This window comes from Lepidochelys olivacea, assembly GCF_965140295.1.
Source record: "Lepidochelys olivacea isolate rLepOli2 genome assembly, chromosome: 4".
NCBI lineage: Eukaryota > Metazoa > Chordata > Testudines > Cheloniidae > Lepidochelys > Lepidochelys olivacea.
In genome coordinates this window covers 19,340,147-19,363,373 of record NC_140414.1, presented here as the reverse complement: position 1 = coordinate 19,363,373, position 23,227 = coordinate 19,340,147, and the positions used below count along the sequence as shown (strand labels likewise).

Below are 23,227 nucleotides of genomic sequence, written 5' to 3'. Positions count from 1 at the left end.
AGTTGGACTGGTGATGTATTTTTCAAGCCACTGTTTAAATTTACTTTTTCCAAAACCTAAATCCCAAATCTTCGAAGGTGTGTACACAATTTTGTGTGTGCCAGACTTGCATAGTGGAACAACATTGTGCGTGCATACAAGTATAGATGTGCACAAATCCAAAATTACATGCCCAGTTGGCAGTTTGGCTTTAAAAGCCAACATTATGAACTACCAGCACACTGTGTTGTTCTAAGTGAGCACTTTAAGTACATTACATGAGTTGAATGATCATTTGATTAAAAAAAAACTTAGCTAAAATGACCCCAACAGAAAAGACTTAAGAATTCTGAAAATAGATAGGAGAGGGATTTTGGCTTCTTTTTCATGGAGGGAGTTGCACAGAAAAGACCGTAACACTGGGAGGCCTAGCGTCTGGTCCGGTTTAAATATAATCTTGGAACGATGAACAGAGTCAGTCCATTTGATTTCATTTGACCTGTGATGTCATAAATTGCAAAAAAAAAATCTGCTCATGGGCATAATCGTGTAAGGAGTGTGGAGGGTTGTCTTTCACGGATTCTTGTAATTTTTAAACCGATTTTGTTCAATGTGCAGTTGACTGTTGCTGAATGATTGGTGAGAAAATGACTTCCTCAGGAAACTTATGATTCCCTAACTTTCTGTTCCTCCTCATGTATTAGAAATGTAGTGTTGTTCCTCTTGCTTACTGTAGCACTATGAGCTTTTCTCGTTAGTTTTGTTACATTTGTAAACTTTAGGGGTTGTGTGACTTAAACCTGAAGTGCACTTTTCAAAATGGGCAAGCAGTGTGTATTTGACTTTAATAATCTGTGTACCTAATCAAATGCTAAACAGTCTTCACTGATTTTTTTTTACTGCCTTTTTATGAAATGTTATTACTTTGTTGAAATGAAAATTGCAGTTGCTCTGAAAAATGGACAGGAGGTTGTATAAATACCCTGCAGCTTCTATAAGTACCTCCTGCAAAGCTATTTTAGTGGCTTACGGTAGGTACTTATTGAATTAGTAATTCTTATGCTGGCTATAGTAGCAGTATGCTTGGGGGAATAGTTTTCCTGTTTTATAACAGTAGAAGAACATCAGCATTGCAAAGTGCAGGTTTAGAAAAATTAACTTGTCCAATCAGTAGTGAGTAAAAAAAACATCCATCATGAGTGTGGATGTCTAAGCTGTTAACTTCTGCTTTCAAGTTAGAAACGGAAACAAACTAGTTAGGGTTTTGAAAATAACCATCCAAAAGTAACTTGTGTATAAATCAACACAGTGTTGTCTGCCCAACTCTGCAGAAAGACTGCTTCCTTGCTTCAAGTGCTGTCCATACCTTTGGTGTTAATGAATTTTGGATCAGTTTCAGTGCTGCTGTTCAGAATCCTATGAGTAGTTGTGAAATTGTCAACCAAATCAATTGCATGCTGTTGCTGCTTGAGAAAGCTATGAGCAGGGGTGGAGGCAGGCGTTGGGAAGAGGCTATAGGAGGAGTAGAGCAGTGAAGACCCTACCCTCGTGAAGGAGTGTTGGACCCTGCACAGGAGAGTAAAGAACCCAAGCTTCTCTCCTCCAGTAGCTAGAGGGGATGGAGTTGTTACTTACTAGCAAGATGCTGATCTGACAGATGACACCACCCCACACCCAGAAGAAAGGCCCGTGACAGCATCCTGGTAGAAATTCTAGTCCAGCAGCTGCTATTGGTGAAGAGGCTAGCGTGCTCACCTGTATGTTGTTCTGGCTCTCGCAGGTGGGCCCCCAGGTACCATATTTGGTATCTGCCTTTGCTTAAGAAGTGTCTGTTTCAAACCCTGAGCAAGTGCAGTGTCCTTAAACATACATACATACATTCATCTCCTATGCTTGAAAACATAAAAAGCAGTCAGTCACACACGGGGCAAGTAGTAAGTATAATTTTCTGGTTCTGAATCGATCCCTGAACCCAGCTGTTTACAGGAAGTTAAATATAAATTGCAGGAGAGCATTGTCAGTAATAGTTCTGAAACCAGAACTTTCCAGAGGTCTGGACTAGAGCACCCTTCTGTAGCAGATTGTGGCATGACTGGCACACCTGCCTCAATTCCCCACTAGAGTCCCCAGAAATAGTCCATGGAGTCCTACCAAGAATAAAGATAGCCCTTGTGGGGTTCATTTATTACAAAAGTTCCATGAACATAAATCCATAACCAAGATCCCACAACCATAGTCCAGATTTCCCCAGCATAGTCCAAACGGTACATTCAGTATACAGCTCCAGCATCCTTCCCCAAGCCTCGGCTCTCCAGCTTAGCCCCTCCAGCTGGTGTGCAACCCTGCTCTTCCCAGTGGGAACCCCCACAGCCTCTGTGCTGGGAGCATCTTACTCCCCCAGCCCTGTCATGGTTCCTCTGGGTCCAGGTCTCTGGCCCCAGAGGTGTCGGTGGATAAGCTGCACGGCCCTTCCAGCTGATGTGCACTCATACCATCAGCCCTCTCCAGCTTAGAGCCAGCAGGCAACTCCCCTTGCTGCTTGCTTCTGCCTTCAGCCTCTTCCAGTGCTCACTCTCTGGCTTGAGGACACCAGATAGCAAACCCTCTTGCCATTCTCCCACCTTCAGCCTTCTTCCAGGTCCCAAACCTACAGTGTCTCTGAAGACCCTCCCAGGGAAGAGCTTTCTGCAGCTTTCCTGAGAGACCCTCTCCCAAATGACTCTCACCAGGGCTTTCCCTGACCTTACAGCCCCCAGGTGTCACCTTGTGCTCTTAATTTGTCAAATGCAGCCCCTGCACGAGCATAGGAGAGCTGGCCCAGCTTCATTTACTGGGCTAGACACCCTGGGTCAGTCTCACTTCTGCTTTTAGTTTCACTTTGAACAAATTTGAGAATGTATTTAAGACAGTACAGATGTGGGAGAAACTAATAATCTATTTATATCTTTTTGTTCTAGCCAAGAAGACTTTTCTTGGACAAAATAAGTCATTTTGGGGACCTCTGGAGCTGGTAGAGAAGCTTGTTCCTGAAGCTGGAGAGATCACAGCAAGTGTTAAAGATCTGCCGGGGCTTAAGTAAGTGAAATCCTGGGTATGTCTACACTTCTTCAGTAAAACACTCACAGTTGGCCCATGTCAGCTGACTCTTGCTCACAGGGCTCAGGCTGCAGTGTAGATGTTCAGACTGAGGCCTGGGTTCTGGGACCCCCTCAAGCAGGGAGGGTCTCAGGGCCTGGGCTCCAGCCAGACCCCTAAAATCAACACCCCACAGCCTGAGCCCTGCAAGCCTGAGTCAGCTGACATGGGCCAGCTACATGTGTTTTATTGCAGTGTAGACCTGTCCCCTGATCTGTTGCTTTCCAGGCAGAATCATAGGGTTAGAAGGTCTAGTTGAACCCCCTGCCAAGATGCAGGATTTGTTGGGTCTAAACTATCCAAGACAGATGGCTATCCATCCTCTTTTTGAAAACCTCCAAACGAAACATACCCAGTTCTTTCAGCCTTTGCTCATATGGCTTGCATTCCGTCCCTTTGATCATCTGCATCTTTGTCACTCGCCTCTGGATCTTTTCTGTACATTGGTGACGAGAAGTGAACACAGTACTCCAGCTGAGGCCTAACCAGCGCTCAGTAAAGCAGTACTGTCACCTCCGTGACTTGCATGCTGTGCCTCTGTTAATGCAATCTAAAATTACATTTGCCCTTTTTTCTTTTTTTTCTTTTTTTTTTGGGCAACAGCATTACATTGTTGACTCAGTACTGTAGGGTTTAATTGTAAGTAAGAGATGAAAGTGAAAGCAATTAATAGGGCTTTATCTGCAGCTTTTAACCAAAACAAGCAAAGGAATTAGTGGTGGAGAGGATGTTTTCTCATTATAAAAGAGCAAGGAGGCTTCCTGAAGAACTGCACACTTAGTACTGGCAATAAATGAATGATATGTGGAGGGACCAGAAATAGGTCTTATTGAATCTCTTTCACTCTAGCTCAAGAAAAGTGGCATTAAAGAGGGAGAACATTAGATAGGAATTTTCTGTGATATCTTGGAACACTGGAGATAGAGGTTGATCGACTTTTTTTAAAAAATCCTTTTCTTTTAATTTAAATAAATGGAAGACTTGGTAGTGACCAGAAAGGCAAACAAGATGTTAGATTGCATTCGGAGACAGAATCATTCTGGAAATATAGTACCTTTATATTACTTAGCCACCTGAGATACTGTGTTCAGTTTTGCTTCCCCCTTTCAAAAAGAATCGAGCAGAAATAGAAAATATCTACAGAAGTGCAACAAAAATGAATAGAGGCTTAGGAAAACTTCCCCATGAGGAGGGACTAAGGATTAAAACTTCTCAGTTCAGAGAGGAGATGAATAGGTGACATGAGAGGTACATAAAATAGCAAATAATATAGAGAAGGTGTCTCCTATATTCATAACAGGCTGTAATCCTGAAAGTTGTTCCACGTGAATAGAGTCTCATGCCCCTGGATTTCACTGAATCTCTATGCAGAGTCTGCCTGCATGGTACAGCTTGTAGGATCAGAGTGCATTATTTACTGTTTCGTTTTATAAAAGACCAAGGGGATAAACAATAAAATTAAAAGGCGACAAAATTAAAACAGATGAACCAAAAAACCCCAACCTTTGTACACATGTAAACTGATGCATTTCATTGCCACAAAATGTCACAAAAGCCCAGAGCACTGTAGCATTAAAAAAGAAAACATACAAGGATAACAAAAATACCTCAGGTTACACTAGCTGGAATAATGAAATGAAGTCCTCCACATGCTTCCTGTTACAAGCCAGTTGACTAAGTGCTGGGAGGTGAAAAATAATTTCCCTCTAATCATTCTACTGTTTATATGGGTGGTTTACACCTTCCTTTGAAGCATTGGGCACTGGCTGCTCTACATCATACCAGATTAGGTGAGCCATTACTCTGATCCAGCATGTCAGTTTCTACATTTCTAAAACCATGTACTTTCCACCTGCTGGCCAAAATGGGGGAAGGAAGAAAGTGTGAAAGATTAACTATCAAAACCATAAAACATTCTTGTTTGATATGTTCAGAACTTCACCTAGCATTGAGAAAACCATATTTAATCAATACTACAAATCCCCTGTTCAGTTCTTCAACAGGCTGAGGATTGGTTACCTGAGAGATATTTGGGCACCCACACTGTGTTAAAGTCCAAAATGAGTGTGGCTGAATTCTTCTGTTAACTTGCCCAGTATGACAATTGCATTTGACCCCTTTCTATATCCATGCCCCGTTACTTGATTTCTCTGAATGTTTCTGATAATCTTTGTCTAGATAAGTATTGCTAGCTCTTTGCAGAAACAGCACCCAAGAGGATTAAAAAGGGAAGATAGGAAAAAGACAAATGATTGCAGGGATAAACACTGTATGTGGGCACTTGTAGTTGCATACCCAAATTTCCACCTACAGTAATTGCTGAAAGCTGCAACTTTGAGATAATGTGTAGATTGCAGAGATTTCAAGCAGAGTAAGACATTCAAGGTTTGTGTGAATATATATATTATAACATGTGAGTAATTCCTTTGTTTTGTTTCTGGGCTTTGGTAGGACGCCTGCAGGTAGAGGAAGAGCCTGGCTTCGCCTGGCCTTAATGCAGAAGAAGCTTTCAGAATACATGAAAGCTTTGATTAACAGAAAGGATCTTCTCAGGTGAGCAATTCTTTCTCTCTTGAATCTGAGAGTTTCATTTTATTCTCTGTCCTCAAGTGATGTAGATCCATTGCACTCAAAGGGCATTTTATAATGCATTTTTATTACTCTGCAACACTGGAATAACAACTATACTTGTAGTTTTGATTTGGGACAGCGGCACTGGTGAAATCTGGAGCTTGTTTTGAGTGATGGGGAACTGTTCAGCTTTCTGCTTGCGATTCAAAAGCCATTATCTTCCACTGTTGTAGTAACAGCATGCAAAAGATCCAAACATTTCATTTATTACAAAGAGGTGCTGTAACACAGGTAATTGGAGTAAGGGGTCTGTATAGTGAGGAGGCAGTGTTCAGTGGATAGGGCACAGGGCTTTGGGCAAGTCACTTCACTTCTCAGTACCTCCGTTTCCCCATCCATAAAATGGAAATTGTCACAGTGTGTGCCACTCACTGCTAGTCTGGCGCCACCTCCTGGTCCCTCTGGGGTTTAGCTCTCGAGATCAATGCCCTTTCTGTGGTTTGGACATAATCGCTCCGTCTGTCTCTGGTCTGCAGCTCCTCTCTCGCTCCAGAAACCTCAGTGTTGTCCTCTTCTTGACTCAGCCCTCCAGCTAGGTCACTCAGCGTTTCCCCCCCCTTCTGGGGTACAGTCCTGCAATTCTCTGTCAGTCCCACAGTGACCCAGGCAGTCTTCCCATTCCCTGGCTCTCTAATGCCACTTCCCCAGCAGCGGGTAGGACAGCCCGGGCCCACCCTCTATTCCAGCTTCCAGCCCAGTGACCCTACAACACGCAGCCAAAGTTGGCTCAGTTCCCAACATTGCTGTGTATTCCCTGAGCTGATTCCTACTCTTCTGGCTTGCCCTTCCTTCTCCCAGGGTCTGCCAGTTTCACACTCCCTCCTTTCAGGGAGCAACTGCTGGCTGTACACCTCTGCAGCCTCCCAACCCTCTTCCCAGGGAGTGACTGCCCTTTCCCAGCAGCCCAGCCCCTGTCTGTTGCCAGCTTCCTGGCTTTGTAGACCCTGCCTCTTCCTTCCCAGCTGAGCCTGTTTACAATCGGTCCGTGCTCCCTGGCTCTTCCTCCAGGTGTAGGCTATGGAGTTATTAGGCTTATGTGGCCACCTTACCTCTTTCCAGTCCTATATGTGGTGGACACTCCATCACAGCAATAATGATACTTTGTAAACTGCTTTGAGATCTATGGATGAAAAGTGCTAAGTAGTATTGCATAATTGCCTGCATATTTTTCTTTGTTATGAATTTTTAGTATTTTTGGCTTTATGAATATTCATTTTTTAATTCCTTCAATTATCTTGAGTGTGGGTGGAGAAGCTTGAAATTAACCTTAGGAAAATGTAGGGTGGCCTAGTATCAGATGGGAGGTTTATAACAGAGAAAAATTAGGGTATGTAACTTTTTTAAAGTTTCATGTTCGCTTAGCATTCATGACTCTTTTGCTTTTAAATTGAAAAATAATTGAGTGCTACATTACCTCAGTCAAAGCTGGAAACCTGAGACCTGTCTGCAGTAACTTACCTTGTGCAGGATATACCTACAGAGCTATCAAGCCTCCCTTACGTTGGGCCTTTGTCTCACATTCATGGCTTAGCAAGTTAAGAGGTTCCCCTTTCTAGATCTCTCTCAGGTCAGAGCAGCAGTATGTTGATAGAGCCATGTCGGCTGTACGGCTGATGAATAGACTGTCCGCTAGCGGCCAGCCGTCTGACCAGATACGAGGGGAGGGTGTTAACACTTTATTGTTGTCTTAGAAGGTCACAGGGCAGGAGTGTAGTGGGTAATAGAGCTCATGCCAGTTTATCTGTAAGTGTCTCTGCAAACTCCAACTTGTTTTTTAAAGGTTTGAGTGATGTAATACTTACTGTCTCTTTTGGTGCATCTTGCAGTGAATTTTATGAGCCTAATGCTCTCATAATGGAAGAAGAAGGTCACATAATTGCTGGCCTCCTAGTAGGGTTGAATGTCATTGATGCAAACTTCTGTATGAAAGGAGAAGACTTGGATTCACAGGTATTGGATATTAATAATCGGAATAATCCCTAGATGTTGTAAGTATTTCTGGGATGAATTGCTGGTTTTTGATTGTATGTTTTCGATTATACCAATTAGTTAAACAAGGGGAATACTGTAAGTATTAGCTACAAACTGGGTTTTGCAGACTAGCAAGTGTGTGTGTCTTATTTGCTGCTGTTTTTTATTCTACCTTCCTCCTCAATATTTGCCATTGGAGGTGACCCTTTTGTACTTGGTTTAGTCATTTAGATGAAGTGAGCTGTAGCTCACGAAAGCTCATGCTCAAATAAATTGGTTAGTCTCTAAGGTGCCACAAGTACTCCTTTTCTTTTTGCGAATACAGACTAACACGGCTGTTACTCTGAAACCTGTCATTTAGATGTAACATCTCTTACATAGAAGTGCTGTCAAAACACTTTCCACCGCTACCTACTGGGCCGCGATGGTCTGTCTCGCACTCTGGCGGAGTGCCACTGCCCTCTGTTCCCTTTGTTCGTTTTTTTTAAAATGACCGGCCTGAGAGACCATCCCTTCTGTTTCTCTTTGCTGCTGCTCCCCATTGTGACCTGCGTACAGGTCACACACAGCAGAGTGAAACTTAGTACCAGGCCAAGGAGGAGGAAGTGAAAACTGAGAAATGAAGCTGGGGAAGAGAACTGAAAAGAAGGGGAATGCTGCTCTGACCGGGGTCAGGAGTATTAGTTTGTCTAAAAGCGTGTGTCAGGAAATCATTTATAGCCGTTAACAAGAGGGAAGTAAGTTAACATGCATGCCTGATTCAGCTTACATAGCTGGTGTGTATAGGAGTGTGTTGATCAAGATCTGCTGTCCTTCCCTCCTTCCAGTACTCCACTTGCATTACAAAGGGTAGCAACTTGACCTTCTACTTGAGCTCATCCTTGTTTTTATCAGTCTGGGTAGATTGTTGGTATAGTGGATTTATCCTAGATTATAATTCAATGCATTGATCTTATAAACAAACCAATGATGCTGAAATTGTGTAGGTAAAAAGAATAATATTTAGGTAGAGTGTTAGAGCCATATGTAAAATACTAAAATCTTCCTTTGTAGGTTGGAGTTATTGATTTTTCAATGTACTTGAAGGATGGGAACAGCAGTAAGGGCAATGAAGGGTAAGTACAAAGGGAAACTTGTGTCCTTTTTTGAAGAGGGGTTATTTGTTTGGTTTTTGAGTAGTATTACAAGTTGACCCATAATCCTGTAGTTTTAATTAAAACACTGCAGTCATGGTGAATTCCATTTTTGTTCTAATTATAGTTCTGGGATGGAATTCAGAAGGTTAACAAAGGAAAGAACAGGAAAGTATCCAGAATCTCAGGGGCAAGGGGTTGCATTTATTGACTTAACCAGCAATTAAATCAGAGAGCATTTTACAAAGCAAAAAGGCTCAGCGATCAAACTTGTGGTAGGCCATTTTCTAGAGCTCTTTCAATTTAAGAGCTGCGTGGTTTGGAATTTTCTTTTTCCAAACAATTATATGACCAGTAAGAGAGTCTTCAATCTCTAGCATCAAAGGGGGATGCATAAGAAATAAATCTCCCATTGTGTACATGAACCAGATTATGCTTATCGGATTAGTTTGAGTTCTTATACCTGCATATGTGCAAGTAGATGTATAACACTGTATAGGAACAGGAAATGGAAAAATACAGGAATATACAATACATACAAATATGACTTTCTGTACTTCTGAAATTCATTAAATCCTCTTCTTCATTGATCAGAAGTTCTATCATTTTCTATTCATTTGGTGTTACCTTGATTCTTCAGAGTGAAAGTTTGCACTTTCCTCTTGTATTTGTCATTTTTGAAAAATAATTTGTTTTTATTTAACTTTTCATGCTGGAAATGCATGAAACAAAGTCTGTTTTCAGCTTTTGTTGAGTGGATCTTAGGGGGATGACTTTGTTTTGTAAGCTTGAAGGCAGTACGCAGAACAATACCGGTACTTGTTTGTTTGAATTTTCTCTTGCTAATCAAAATGTCTTCCTTGATTGATTGGGCATTCAATTGTGCAAATTATACAAACTTTGTCCTGCTAAAGGTTGCACTGACAACTTGTCCGAATTCCAAGGGCTGTAAGTAATTTATATACAGACACAGATCACAACTGCTCTCATCTTTCAATATACGGATGTGTCACATGGAGGAATTCACACTCAGTCCTGTAGACTCCATCACAATCCAAATAGCTTTTTTCTCAGGTACAGATAGGTCTTATATAGCAATGTTGTCAGCACAGACCTGTGTGCTCGGAGAACTTTAAAGATGAATATCTTTGACCATAGTATCTGAAGTTGAGAGATGGGAGCAAAGAGAATTTTTTTTTCTCTCTCTTCTCCCCTTCATCTGCTGAATAATCCCACTCTATATTCTTCTTTTGGCCCCATATAAGCATTTTGAAGTGGCAGCATGCCTGTGTTACCTCTGCCTCAGACAGCCCCTTCATCATGGAACCACTTTAGGGTCCATGCTAGGAATCCATTCCCCCCCCACCCCCACCGACGACCTAAACAGGTCAAGATGGAGGGGACATTCTTGGTAGGGAAGGTTGGATCAGGTAGAATGAGCTCTGCCTGGTAGTCCTGGCCTTTCTTCCCAGTGGTAACAGGCCTTCCCTTCTGTAAAGAACAATTGTCCCCTAGAGGCCTCAGGAAACACCACAGAACTGACCAGTATCTGAAGGATTAAAGATGAGCTGGCCATAGGAATGGCTAAAGCACAGCCCATAGTCCCATGAGACAATCGTTGCTTGTAGGTTGGGAGAGAACTGTATATCAGGAAACACTGACTATTCACTGTGTCTGTTTTTCAGAGATGGTCAAATAACTGCTATTCTGGACCAGAAAAATTATGTAGAAGAACTCAATAGACACTTAAGGTAACAAGTTCTTTTCTATTATGGTATGATCTAAGAGACATAAAGTGGTGGTTATATTTATTTTTAAAGTAACCAGTAGCTTTTTCTTTTTGATTTGACAGTGCCACTGTAAACAATCTGCAGGCAAAGGTGGATGCTTTAGAAAAATCCAACACTAAACTTACTGAGGAGGTAGGTGTAACAGAAAAGGGTGCATCTTTATTGCCTGTGAAATCCCGAATTAGGCAGAAGTGATATCTGATTCCTGAATTAAGTTGTAATGACTGATGTCTGTTAAAGGTGAACTGGAAAGCTGAAATGAAAACTGAGTTAAGCACTGTCAAGGTTCCTCCCCCACTCTGAACTCTAGGGTACAGATGTGGGGACCTGCATGAAAAACCTCCTAAGCTTATCTTTACCAGCTTAGGTCAAAACTTCCCCAAGGTACAAAATATTACACCCGTTATCCTTGGACTGGCCGCTACCACCACCAAACTAATACTGGTTACTGGGGAAGAGCTGTTTGGACGCGTCCTTCCCCCCAAAATACTTCCCAAAACCTTGCACCCCACTTCCTGGACAAGGTTTGGTAAAAAGCCTCACCAATTTGCCTAGGTGACTACAGTCCCAGACCCTTGGATCTTAAGAACAATGAACAATCCTCCCAACACTTGCACCCCCCCTTTCCTGGGAAATGTTGGATAAAAAGCCTCACCAATTTGCATAGGTGACCACAGACCCAAACCCTTGGATCTGAGAACAATGAAAAAGCATTCAGTGTTTTACAAGAAGACTTTTAATAAAAAATAGAAGTAAATAGAAATAAAGAAATCCCCCCCTGTAAAATCGGGATGGTAGATATCTTACAGGGTAATTAGATTCAAAAACATAGAGAACCCCTCTAGGCAAAACCTTAAGTTACAAAAAAGATACATAGACAGAAATAGTTATTCTATTCAGCACAATTCTTTTCTCAGCCATTTAAAGAAATCATAATCTAACACATACCTAGCTAGATTACTTACTAAAAGTTCTAAGACTCCATTCCTGTTCTGTCCTTGGCAAGAGCAGCATACAGACAGACACAGACCCTTTGTTTCTCTCCCTCCTCCCAGCTTTTGAAAGTATCTTGTCTCCTCATTGGTCATTTTGGTCAGGTGCCAGCGAGGTTACCTTTAGCTTCTTAACCCTTTACAGGTGAAAGGAGCTTTCCCCTGGCCAGGAGGGATTTCAAAGGGGTTTACCCTTCCCTTTATATTTATGACAAGCACAGGATTGTGTTGTCTGTTGCCACTAACTAGGCATGAAGGACCCTCAGCAAAAGAATGCTTTTTAAAATTAACTATTTAAAAAACAAACAAACATTTTCTCCTCTGAAATCTGATTGATACTTTCTGCTTATGGAAGGCATCAGAATGTGTCCCAGAATGCATTGTATGAGACATCTTGGCTTGCTACCACACAACATTTTGATTAAAAAAACAAAACAGAATGATGCACAATTATCATGGTACGCATTAAATGGATTAAAAACTGGCTAACTGATAGGTCTCAAAATGTAAATGGAGAATCATCAAGCAGGTGTGTTTCTAGTTGGGTCTCACATGGATCAGTTGTAGGCCTTTAGCTATTTACCTTTTTTTTCTTTTTCTTTTTTTTTAATGACCTGGAAAATAAATCACAAAATCATCACTGATAACGTTTGTAGATGACCCCAAAATTGGGGAAGTAGTAGATAATGAAGAGGACAGGTCACTGATAGAGTGATCTGAATCACTTGGTAAACTGGGCACAAGCAAACAATGTGTTTTAATGTGGTCAAATACAAAAGTATATATCTAGGAACAAAGAACGTAGACCATGCTTACAAGTCAGAGGACTCTATTTTTGGAAGCAGAGACTCTGAACAAGTTGTGAGGGTCATAGTGGATAATCAGATAAACAAGAGTTGCCAGTGTGACACTGTGGCCAAAAGGGTTAATGTGATCCTTGCATGTGTAAACAGGGGAATCTCGAGTAGAGGCTATTTTACTTCTCTGTATTTGCACTGGTGTAACCGCTGCTGGAATAAAATGTCCAGTATGGGTGTTCATAATTAAAGAAGAACGTTGTTAAATGAGTGAGAGTTCAAAGAAGGAGCCACAAGAATGATTAAAGGATTAGAAAACCTGACTTAGACTTGAGGAGCTCAAACTGTCACCTTATTTAGCTTAATGAAGAGAAGGTTAAGGAGTGACTTGATCAGAGTCTCTCAGTACCTAGGTGAAGTACAAATTGTGGATAATGGGCTATTCAGTGTAACAGACAAAAAGGCTTGACAAGATCCAAGGGTTGGAAGTCAAAACTAGACCCATTCAGACTGGAAATAAGATATAATTTTTTTAAGGTGAGGGTAATTTCATCACTGGATCAATTTATCAAAGATTGTGGTAGACTTTCCATCACTAGCAACTTATAAATCAAGATTGGATCTTTTTCTGAAAGATACTCTCTTGTTCAAACAGGAATTATTTGGGGGAAGTTCTGTGGCCTGTGTTATACACGAGGTCAGCCTAGGTGCTCTCAGTGGTCCATTCTGGCCTTGGAACCTGTGAATCTATGAATATCTTCAGTGAACTGGGAATTTATGAAGAAATTTTCAGAGGATGTTTTGTTTAAAAATGTATTTCTTTGGTAAATATCTGCTTCTGTAATCAGCTCTTACTCGGTGTTGTCATAGTGTATGTTGAAATGTAATGATGACTTTTCCTGTATCTGCTCAAAATTTGCTGAATATAAATAAAAATGTGTCACTCTGCAGAAAACCCCCACAGACTGGTCACTTAGGTCAGTCAATACACAAATCTAGGTATAATTTTTTTTTCTTTCCTTTTCCATTTTTTCTTTGTAGTTCATGCATTCTAATCTTCCCCGTTCTTCTACAGGCCTCCTGTATGACTTTGGACAAGTCAGTTAATCACTTTCCCTCCATTTCCCATGTGAAATGGAGAATAATGAGTTTGGACTCTTGTCTTTTGTCTGTTTAGATTGCGTGCTCTTTGGGATGTAGCCTCTCTTAGCACAAAGGGATCCTGATATCAATTAGGATCTCTAGGTGCTATGATAATACAAATTAAAATACTCTCTGAAAAAGGACAATAATGGCCTTACATTTTCATGTTTTGCTTACTCCAGATAGCTTTATACATCCGGTTAGTGAACAGTTCCAAATATACATATTCAGATGGTCCTGTTACAAATGTAAAAAGTTTTGCAGTCTTCTCCTCTGGCATCCACTTTCACTAATGGAGATGACTGTATCTACTCATGTGGGGAAGGAAGAAAAGTTATGTTATATTGTGCAATTAAAAACTGAGTACTTTAAAAGGCAGCATGATTGTGCTGCTGTTTTTGGTTATACTGTAATAAATAGCCTTTTGTTTAAAGCCTGCAAAATTCACATGCTCTGCCAATCAAATGTATTCATATCTCCTACCAAATTAATTGCAAATCAAAGTATTTTGTTGATAAACAGTTTATTTTGTGGTCACTCAGTGGAGTCTCCATACTGGTTAAAATGATAACTGACATTGTAACAGCTCTGCCCACCAAAACTATCTGTAGCACACCGCTAATTCATTGTGTTGCTTATCATATCAATTCATGCATTTCGCATGAACTGTACAAAAGAATCATGGTCTTGTCAGGATCCTCTGTATTAAAATAAGTAATCTATTGGTCATGGATGTCTTTTTCCCAGGAATTCCAACAGGGAATAGGACAAAGAGCCACTGCCCCAAGTAGGCCAGTGAAGATCTTTCTACTGTTAAGATTCTCATATTGCACCCATCACTGTCTTATCTGAGTGACTGAGCACCTTGGTATCTAAGTGATGTAAATAGCTGTCCATCTAGCCAAGTGAAACATCAGTGTCTAAGTTACAATTCTCTGGTTTTGTTTACAGCTTGCAGTTGCAAACAACAGGATTATAACTCTGCAAGAAGAGATGGAACGAGTTAAAGAAGAAAGTTCTTACCTCTTGGAAAGTAATCGTAAGGTCAGTGTGTGTATGTTATGAATCTTTTTTCTCTTAAGTGAGAATTTCACTTATGCCATTGACACACTCATTACTCAATCCCATCTTTTTTTCTAAATTCAAGGGGAACTCCATAGAACTGTTTCAAAGTTTTTACTTAACCAGATAAAATATGTTGGTATCCACTATGGAATCTATTTCTACCTTTGGAAATTATAAAGATATTTTATCCGACTTTATAAATTGTTCCTACTTAAAATCCTATTCTCTACATCCTGCAAATGGCTAGACTGATTATACATTATTGCATTAAATAACACGTGTTGGCGGAGGGAAATAGTAATGTCACAAGGATGTTACTTGCTGCATTAACTTAGTGAAGACTATCAATGTTTGAAAATGGCAGAAGCAAATTGACAAATATGATGATTCTGATAGTTTGATTTCCATCTGATTTGTTCTCTTAACTCTAGGTGACTAAGCAAGACAGAACTGCAGATGGACTTGCACTGAATGAAGCACGAAAACAGTTAAAGGAGGAGACTCAGCTACGGCTGGTAAGCTTGGTCTAAACTCAGAATTCGATAAAGTATTAATATTTTATGTAGTCATTCATTGTCTAACAATTACCTTTTGCAAAGGGTATGTGTTATGGTCCAAGATGCAAGTAAAGGTGATAGTATTCCAAAATGCCTTGCTTAATAACCGTTAATAACCTTGCCTAATAACTTCATTTTGTTTTAAAACAAAAATCTACCAGAAGTAATTTTCCTGCTTCACAGCAGAATACTTACCAGATTTGGGTCAACATCACACAAAACATGCATTGTATTTCTATTTTTGTATTTAAGAAATGTAAATGATATCCTTGAGCCTACAACATGGACACCTGTCAACTATTGTTATACAGCACATGAGATAAGGATGTGGAAAATGGTTGAAAGGGGTATTCTTGTGAAATAAGAGGTCTGCAAACATTTCCCTAATGACAAATATAAATTTGGCCCAACTTGAGCTTTCTGATTGGTTGCCAGTGAAGTCAGATACATAGCTGTAATACTTAGCTGTAATGGCATCTGTTTTCCTTAATTTAATTTCTAAGTTCTATTTATAATGGCAATAAGATATTTGTAATGCAACATGATTAATAGTATGTGTTGATGGGGTGAAGGGCAGGGTGGATTATCACACATTAGTTCAGTCATGTTCTAGTCAGAAGACTGGTTATGAAACATAATGTGTGTGTTTCAGGATGTGGAAAAAGAACTAGAGGTGCAGATTGGAATGAGACAGGAGATGGAGCTGGCCATGAAGATGCTGGAAAAAGATGTTTGTGAGAAGCAGGATGCACTAGTGGCACTCAGGCAGCAACTAGATGATCTCAGGGCACTAAAGCATGAACTCTCCTTCAAGCTGCAGGTAGGGAAGGGAGCTAATGAAATGGTCCCTTTGTAGATATGGCATGTAGGAACCAACTAGACTTTCTTTCTTATCAGAAAGTCATTCATGAGGGAAGAAGAGGGTCACTTGTATACCTTTTCTTTTCGTCCTTGCTCCATCCTTCCCCATCTTTTAATCTCACTATGGATTCCATTTGATTCCTTCCACGCTCAGCCTGCCTTGAGGCTGACCTTTCTAACTGAGGAAAGCTGAACGTGACTTGGTCTGGAAGCAGTGGAGTCTGTAGAAAGTCAGTCTGTTCTTGGATCCTTCATGTCATCGTGTGGTTTGCCAGCACTACAAGGCTGGCTCATACCTTTAAAAAATAAAAATAAAAGCTCACCAGATGTAGGGTCTTATGAGGAAAAACCATCCCATGATATCTAAATACTTATCTGTTGAATAGTAAGACAATAATTTTCCCCTAATACATGGCTGTTTTGAGAGTTGTTTGGTAGCATGCTGCTGAGACATCCTTACCCATCACCTGATATTGTTTTTGGAGCAGCTTGCATAGCTGCTCAGGGTTCAGTAGTTCCACTTGTGTTCCCTTGTTAACGTGCTAGAGACTGAGGAGATGGATCTTTTCCAACACTTATGGGAGATGGTGTGTGGGCAAGCTCCTTTTCTACTGTATTTCACTTTTATTAGTGCAAATAACTGTATACAACAGTGTGTAATCTCCTTTCTCTAGACTGGAGCACATGTTTTAAGTAACTGTAGAAACAAGGAGGTCACAGCAACATTTTCAGAATCTGTAGCCTGTGGTTTTACTTCCTAATTTCATTTGCCAGTTTAGACTTGGGCTGCCCTCAGTCACGTCCTATATGAGGTTTCCTTTTGTGTTCCCTACTGTAACACACAGAGTATCACTTGCTGTGGTATAATGATAAAATGAAATTATTTGTATGGGTTACCATGGACAGAGACTTTCAACATCATAGTCCTTATAACTTCTGCTTCTAGAGGACCGCCTGCAGCATAACCAAAGTCAGTTCTAAAGAAAAGCTTTAATGACCAAAACTAAAAGTAAACATATATCACTGTAAAACCCATGTATTTATAAAAACAAAACCATGATAGTGTCTATCTAGTAAAATCTATTATTTTAATGTATACAGTTCCACTTATCACTGAAATCCACTAGAACAGACTACTAAGACAAAACCAGACAGCTAATGCCCAGAGAAATAAGTATTCAACTTAATTTCAAAACCATAAACAGAATTAGCTGCCAGACGGTTGACAGTTCAGGCAACTGGCACTCTTGTGCCACACAATTGATGGTGTAATATTGATAGATACTACATCAATCCATACCATGTGGTTCAGGTATAATACTTTAATACATAAAATAAAATTGTTTGTTTACTTAGTCACTTACCAGGACATGGGGAAATGCTTGTCCACACTATTAATCTTTGCTTCCAATCTTTGCCCTTTGGATCACTCCTTCTTACATGTTTTAGCATCACCAATTCCATTTCATTTTCCAATGTAGTTTATTTCATATTTACCACTGCTTACTGAAGACATTAAGTAACTTTCCTTTCCAGAGTTCAGACCTGGGAGTGAAACAGAAGAGTGAATTAAACAGCCGTTTGGAGGAGAAGACAAATCAGATGGCTGCTACTATTAAACAGCTTGAACAAAGGTAAAAATGAAACTTTGTTGTTACAAAATATAAATGTGTCCCTGTGGTATGTGGTATACTTTTGAAGGTGCTAAAATTGCATATTTTTATATAAACTTGTTACATAGAGCTAAGTGCTATTCCTAAGAGTCCTTTATAGATATTTTTTTGAAACGTTAATATTACCCAAGTTGCATTTAGTGGCCTAGGCCTGCTTTTAGCGAAGTCCATGGCAAAATTCCCACTGAATAGCATGGGAGCAGAACTGGGCATTACAACAAAGGGTCAAATCCTACTGCTCTTATTCACCTGAACAGTCCCATGGAAGTAAGTGGAACTATTCAGATGAATAAGGAGAGCAGGACTTGGCCCTAAAGCAGTAATTCCGTGATAGACTGGTAGCAAGGACATGTTTTGTGTGCTCAGGAAAATCCTCCATAAATGAGAACATCCTGCTAAAATATCAATTATTGTAGAAGCTTGTTTTATACACACAAACCGAGCATACACAGTGTATATATAAAAGCTAATTATGGGTGTCCTTGTCCGCATTGTTGAATGTGAAGATGTAACACTGGGTAATTAATTGCCTATTGCTAATTTAAATAGGCCTGTACAGCACCACTAACACTGTACAAATGGATGACTCTCAGAAGCATACAGTCTATATTAGACACAACATGGCAGGGATGGCAATACGGTAGTGGGGGGCATGAAGAACAAGGATTACAACAGTCACATCTGAAATATGCTTATGGGTACGTAAGACTCGAGTTCTGGTTTTGAAACTATTCTATATTAAAATTGGAACGTCCATCTCCATGAAAACTGAGACCCATGTTTGTTTCTGGGAGGTCTGAAGTGCAAGAAAGCACAGTTAAAGTACCTTGGTGGGTGGGAGTGGAGAGGACTGTTTCTGGCACTAGGAGCTGGCAGAGGTGGCGGATGGGAACCATATCCATTAGCGCCATGAGGACACATTCTCAAACACCTATCCTAGTGAGACAGTGCTGACAGCCCACTACCAACTCTCACATAATTGGGATGGATTCTGAGGTCAGACATAAAACCACTCCCAGAGGAGGGCCTCAGGGGATTGCATCCTTTTTCTTTAACATCTTTGGAGCTGAGCTTCTTATAGTTGCTTTCACAGAGGGTTCAGCTGGTGTGAACTGACTTCAAAAGGAACTGTACTTATTTAGTCCAAAGTGTCTCCACCTATGCATCCATTCCCTTGTTATGATCCTGAATGATACGAGCGGGCACGAGAGGTGCATTTCCTAAAGATAAATGCTGTTTCATTTGGAAATAAAGTCAGAAGGGGAATAGTTAAGGTTTTTTTTATAATTATTACCTTATTCAGTTAAAGGATGATTATTGTAGAGTGTGTAACTTTCATCAAACTCTTCTGAGGGGTTTTCTGTAGTCTTCTGAGTGGCTCTGAGCAATGTTTGCCTTTTCATAATGTATACAGACATATATTGAATGTACTACAATATCTGTTCAGTTAACTGATTTGAACTTCTCTCTTACTGTTTTTATTTTTTTTCCATTTCCCACACATCATCATTCTGACATTTTTCATATAGTGAAAAGGATTTGGTGAAACAGGCAAAAACCTTAAATAGTGCAGCAAACAAACTGATCCAGAAGCACCATTAGGCATTTTTGCAACTGGTCACCTCACAACTCTGACATCGAAACTTAGTTATGAGGGGAAAAACCTTAAGAATAGTTAAAAGCAACTGTTAAAATGTTAATTGTCATTTAAAGTTAATTAGGAATTCGCTGAATTTTTAAAACCTTTGGGCTTTTTTTTTCAGAGATAGAAAATTTGGTAGAAGCGCCCTAATTTGCCACATAAACTTTGTTAAACTACAGATGAGTTGGCCAATAAATACAGAAGGAAAGCTTAAGGAATGAGAGATTTGTGGCTCTGTACATACCTTTGATACGTACTGTATACAACACAAGTCTTCAACGTGAATCGGTACTAGATGTGTGGTTCTGTGCCAATATCCGATTGGCCAGTTCTGGGGAAGCCAAACTAGTTTTCTCTAGTTATGAAGTAGACAAAGAAAATGTGTCCCTGGAAGTAGTTGAAAGTAGTTACGTGCATATTCCCAACCATTACCCTTTCACTTTTGTTCTTTGGGTTTAACAAATGGGCATTACATCTTAATATCTCATCACTATGAAGATCCAGTCCTCGTTAACCAAGACTGCTTGCAACAATTTTGTCTTAGTGACTTGGGGTGGGGAGGTAAATCAACCATAGATTCCTTTAAACTTCATGAAGACAGAATTGGTAACTAGATGTCTTAGAGTAACGTTACAGTAGAACCTCCTTATCTTTTCATTGCCTTCTACCTCTGCCATAATTCCCTCTAGAAATATACTGCAGTTCTTCCTAACTGAAGGAAGCTGAGGAGAGACCGTTGTTTCGTTGGTCTCTCCTCTTCCTAGAAAAGGAATAATTACACATTTTACAAAAATATTCTGCTCTGTATACGTTAGGATTAAAATAAATGTGAGAGAGGAAGGAGTGGAACAAGTAGTTTTTTGCTGGCCAGTCCTTGTCTCGGAGTAACTAGCCTATAACAAATAAAACAAAATAGCAGACTTTCACTGTTACACTTGTTACCTTTGCTTCTAAGTTTCTGTTGCTTGGTACAAATAGGGAATTTGCTGAGAGTTCTGGCAAAATAATGAAAGACCAACTAAAGCTTAGAAATGGCTCTGAATAGGAAAAATAATCATAAGCTTAACGTCTCACTTCAAATTTTTTTAAAACTGTAGATTGGAATATTCTAGGTTAGTGTCCTCTTCCCTATGGTTGCAAGAGGTCACCATGCTGGTCCCATACAGGCTTTAGGGTGTAAATAATTCTATAAATACTTTGCTTCAAGAAATCAAGTTCGGGTTTTTTCTATGTTTAATAGTTTTTTGTCCTTGTGAATTGCCTGCAAAAATTCTGTCTCATGTAAATTTCCCACTCTGTCATGTAGAATAGGACTCCTTGACACATAGTGGGAGACTTATATGACTATCATGCAGCTGGAAAAATTTAATTCACACTGGACACACTTAAAAATCTGTGAGGCTCAATCTTGCCCTCCAGTACACAGGTGGGTATCGCCCCTTAGCTTGTAAAATTGATGACTGCACAATGGCAGACTTTATAAGACTCCCTGGAAAATAACAACTAAGTATTTGAGGGTCGCTATTGAGTCACATGTCTGAAAACACAAAATTAACCTGTGACCTTTTATTCTGAACTTATTTGAATCATCTGCAGAATAAAAGCTTTCATTAGGGTACCCAAATGGCTAGTTAGGATTGTTACAACCCCCTTACCCCCACCAAATTCTTCTTGTGGACAATAAACTTTCTCCTATCACAGTAATGCTATAGTAGGATTGAAGACTTAAATATCTGGCAACTTGTCTAATATTTGATCCAGAGTATAGGTTGCTGTGATGTAAATGCATATGTGCTTAATCTGATGTGATAGTTGTGGAAGAGACCAGGAAAATGCACTAATTCTAAATATAGTAGATAACCTATGTTGCAAGTTCCAGTTACATATGTAAAGCTGAAATGTAACGTACATTAAAATTAAAATTTGACTTAAAATTCTGTGTACTTGAGGTTTGCTTTGAATATGGATAAAATGTTTTATGTTTATCATCTAATAGCTGTAAACTGTAGTAATAGAATAAAAAACCTTGAAAATCAGAGTTTCTTCTGCCTGGTTCACCTACATTTTGTCTTTCTTTAGAATATTTTCATCCTTCCCATTGTTTTACCATACAATTTGTTTTTCCTTTTTTTGGGTTTATTTTTGTTTGTTTAAATTCAGTCTTCCTCCCCACCATGGCTTTTGTTTTTTATCACAAGTTCATGTGGCTCAAATCCAGATTGCGACAGGCAGAGAGAGAACGTCAGTCTGCCAAGGAGGACAACCGGCTCTTCAAGCTGGAATTTGGTGACAAGATCAACAGTCTTCAGATGGAAGTGGAACAGCTCACCAAACAGCGGTGAAGAGACCATTTTCTAATGTATTTATTGGGTGTGCTTTCTCTGCCAGGTCAGAAATGTCTGGGAAAACCCATAGTAAATGGGGGAGTGTGTTTATTCTAGACAGGCGCAGAGTAACCTTAGAATGGGGAAGTGCTTCGATACGTTGTGGACCAAATTTTCAAATGTGGATATCTGAATTGCAAGTGCATTTTTGTTAAAACTTACCCCTTTTTTAAAGAAAATTACAAAATATGTAATCCGGAAACATGACAAGAATAATACAAGTCCCGTGCACCATCGAATGCTAAAAGAAGAAAAATCTTGTTACAAAAGCTGTCTGAGGAACACCCTGGGTGGAAATTAAATATAAAAATGTTCTCCAGGCATTTAAAAGCTCATAAAGAGAGGCTGGCAGTGTGCAGTTCTGCTCTAATAATGTCATTTGTATTATAGAATATAAACTTTAGAGAGAGAATAGACAGCAAACAATGTGATTATTCATAATCAGGAATGCTAGAGCTATTGTATCATCTACAGTTTCCTCTTTTTCACCAGTAAGTAAATCTACTATTTTAGGAGACTGTGACAATAAATATCCTTGGGCACCAACGTAATAAATAAACCTGTATTTTTTTTTTAAATCCACAAACAGCCTTAGTTTTGTTGGGAACCAAAAAAAGACCTGAAAGTCCAGGACAGAAAACTCAGCATGAAAAACTATCACATTCCTCTTCCAGAGTTGTCAGTTTACTAATATCAGGAAAATACAAACCCTTTTACCATGAAATAGAAGATGGCCTCTCATTTTGCATACACGATACATTCTCTGGCCCATGACAAGGTCACTATGAATCATCATTGGATAAAATATATTGTCTCCTACTGCCTTCTTTGACCTCTTTCTCTTTAGCAGACACCTTAAGGCAAAAAGAAGCGTGAGGGACCTCAATAAAGTGAAGTGATACAAAACAAAATGTTTACAGTGGGGAGGAGGATGTGAGGACTGATGGGGCTTTTATTAACGAATATATATAAGGTCTCATTTGTGCACACAAAGGACATCGCTATTCCCACAAGCACATCATTTTATGTGCCCACATTTGAAAATTTTGCCAATAGTATAATTAGACTGCATCCAACAGGATGAAAAATGCTAGTCTTTATGTCTTTACTGCTAACAATATTATCAGATGTAAAAGGGGTTTTAGATTGTGTCTACGCACAGATGTCACACTGATTTAACTAAATTGGTTTAGAAATTAATTCAGCTAAATCAGTGCAAGCACCTTGTGTGGACACTCTTTTATCACTGTATTTATATTTATTTAGTTTTGATTTCTAAGTCAGTTTAGTTAATTTAAGTTCAAATTCTGTTGGTAGACAAGGCCCTTGAGATAGCTATATTGGTAGTAAACTGCTTCCTTGAACTGGATTGCCATATTAGGAAACTCTTTTTTGTTCTGATGAGTTTTCATACAATTTTACGAGTAAGACCACTCTGATTTGTATGGTATTGAGTGCATCAGTGGGCACCGAT

General features: G+C 39.7%; 1 protein-coding gene across 10 annotated transcripts in view; it reads left to right on the top strand.

The window, feature by feature from the left end:
- The window catches only part of RUFY3 (RUN and FYVE domain containing 3), an 81,286-nt gene that overhangs the window by 41,129 nt on the left and 16,930 nt on the right, over positions 1–23,227 (top strand). For 5 of the 10 annotated variants that reach the window (XM_084626335.1, XM_084626333.1, XM_084626336.1 and 2 more), the window contains 11 exons: positions 2,937–3,054; positions 5,566–5,667; positions 7,572–7,695; positions 8,770–8,831; positions 10,535–10,600; positions 10,702–10,771; positions 14,523–14,615; positions 15,068–15,151; positions 15,846–16,013; positions 17,591–17,688; positions 21,588–21,707. In XM_084626335.1, the coding sequence (XP_084482461.1) occupies positions 2,937–3,054; positions 5,566–5,667; positions 7,572–7,695; positions 8,770–8,831; positions 10,535–10,600; positions 10,702–10,771; positions 14,523–14,615; positions 15,068–15,151; positions 15,846–16,013; positions 17,591–17,688; positions 21,588–21,707 (1,105 nt within the window). Of the gene's footprint in view, positions 1–2,936; positions 3,055–5,565; positions 5,668–7,571; positions 7,696–8,769; positions 8,832–10,534; positions 10,601–10,701; positions 10,772–14,522; positions 14,616–15,067; positions 15,152–15,845; positions 16,014–17,590; positions 17,689–19,256; positions 21,357–21,567; positions 21,708–23,227 lie in introns of those variants that run through there. The other 5 variants (XM_084626340.1, XM_084626341.1, XR_014711335.1 and 2 more) reach the window with 4 other exon arrangements.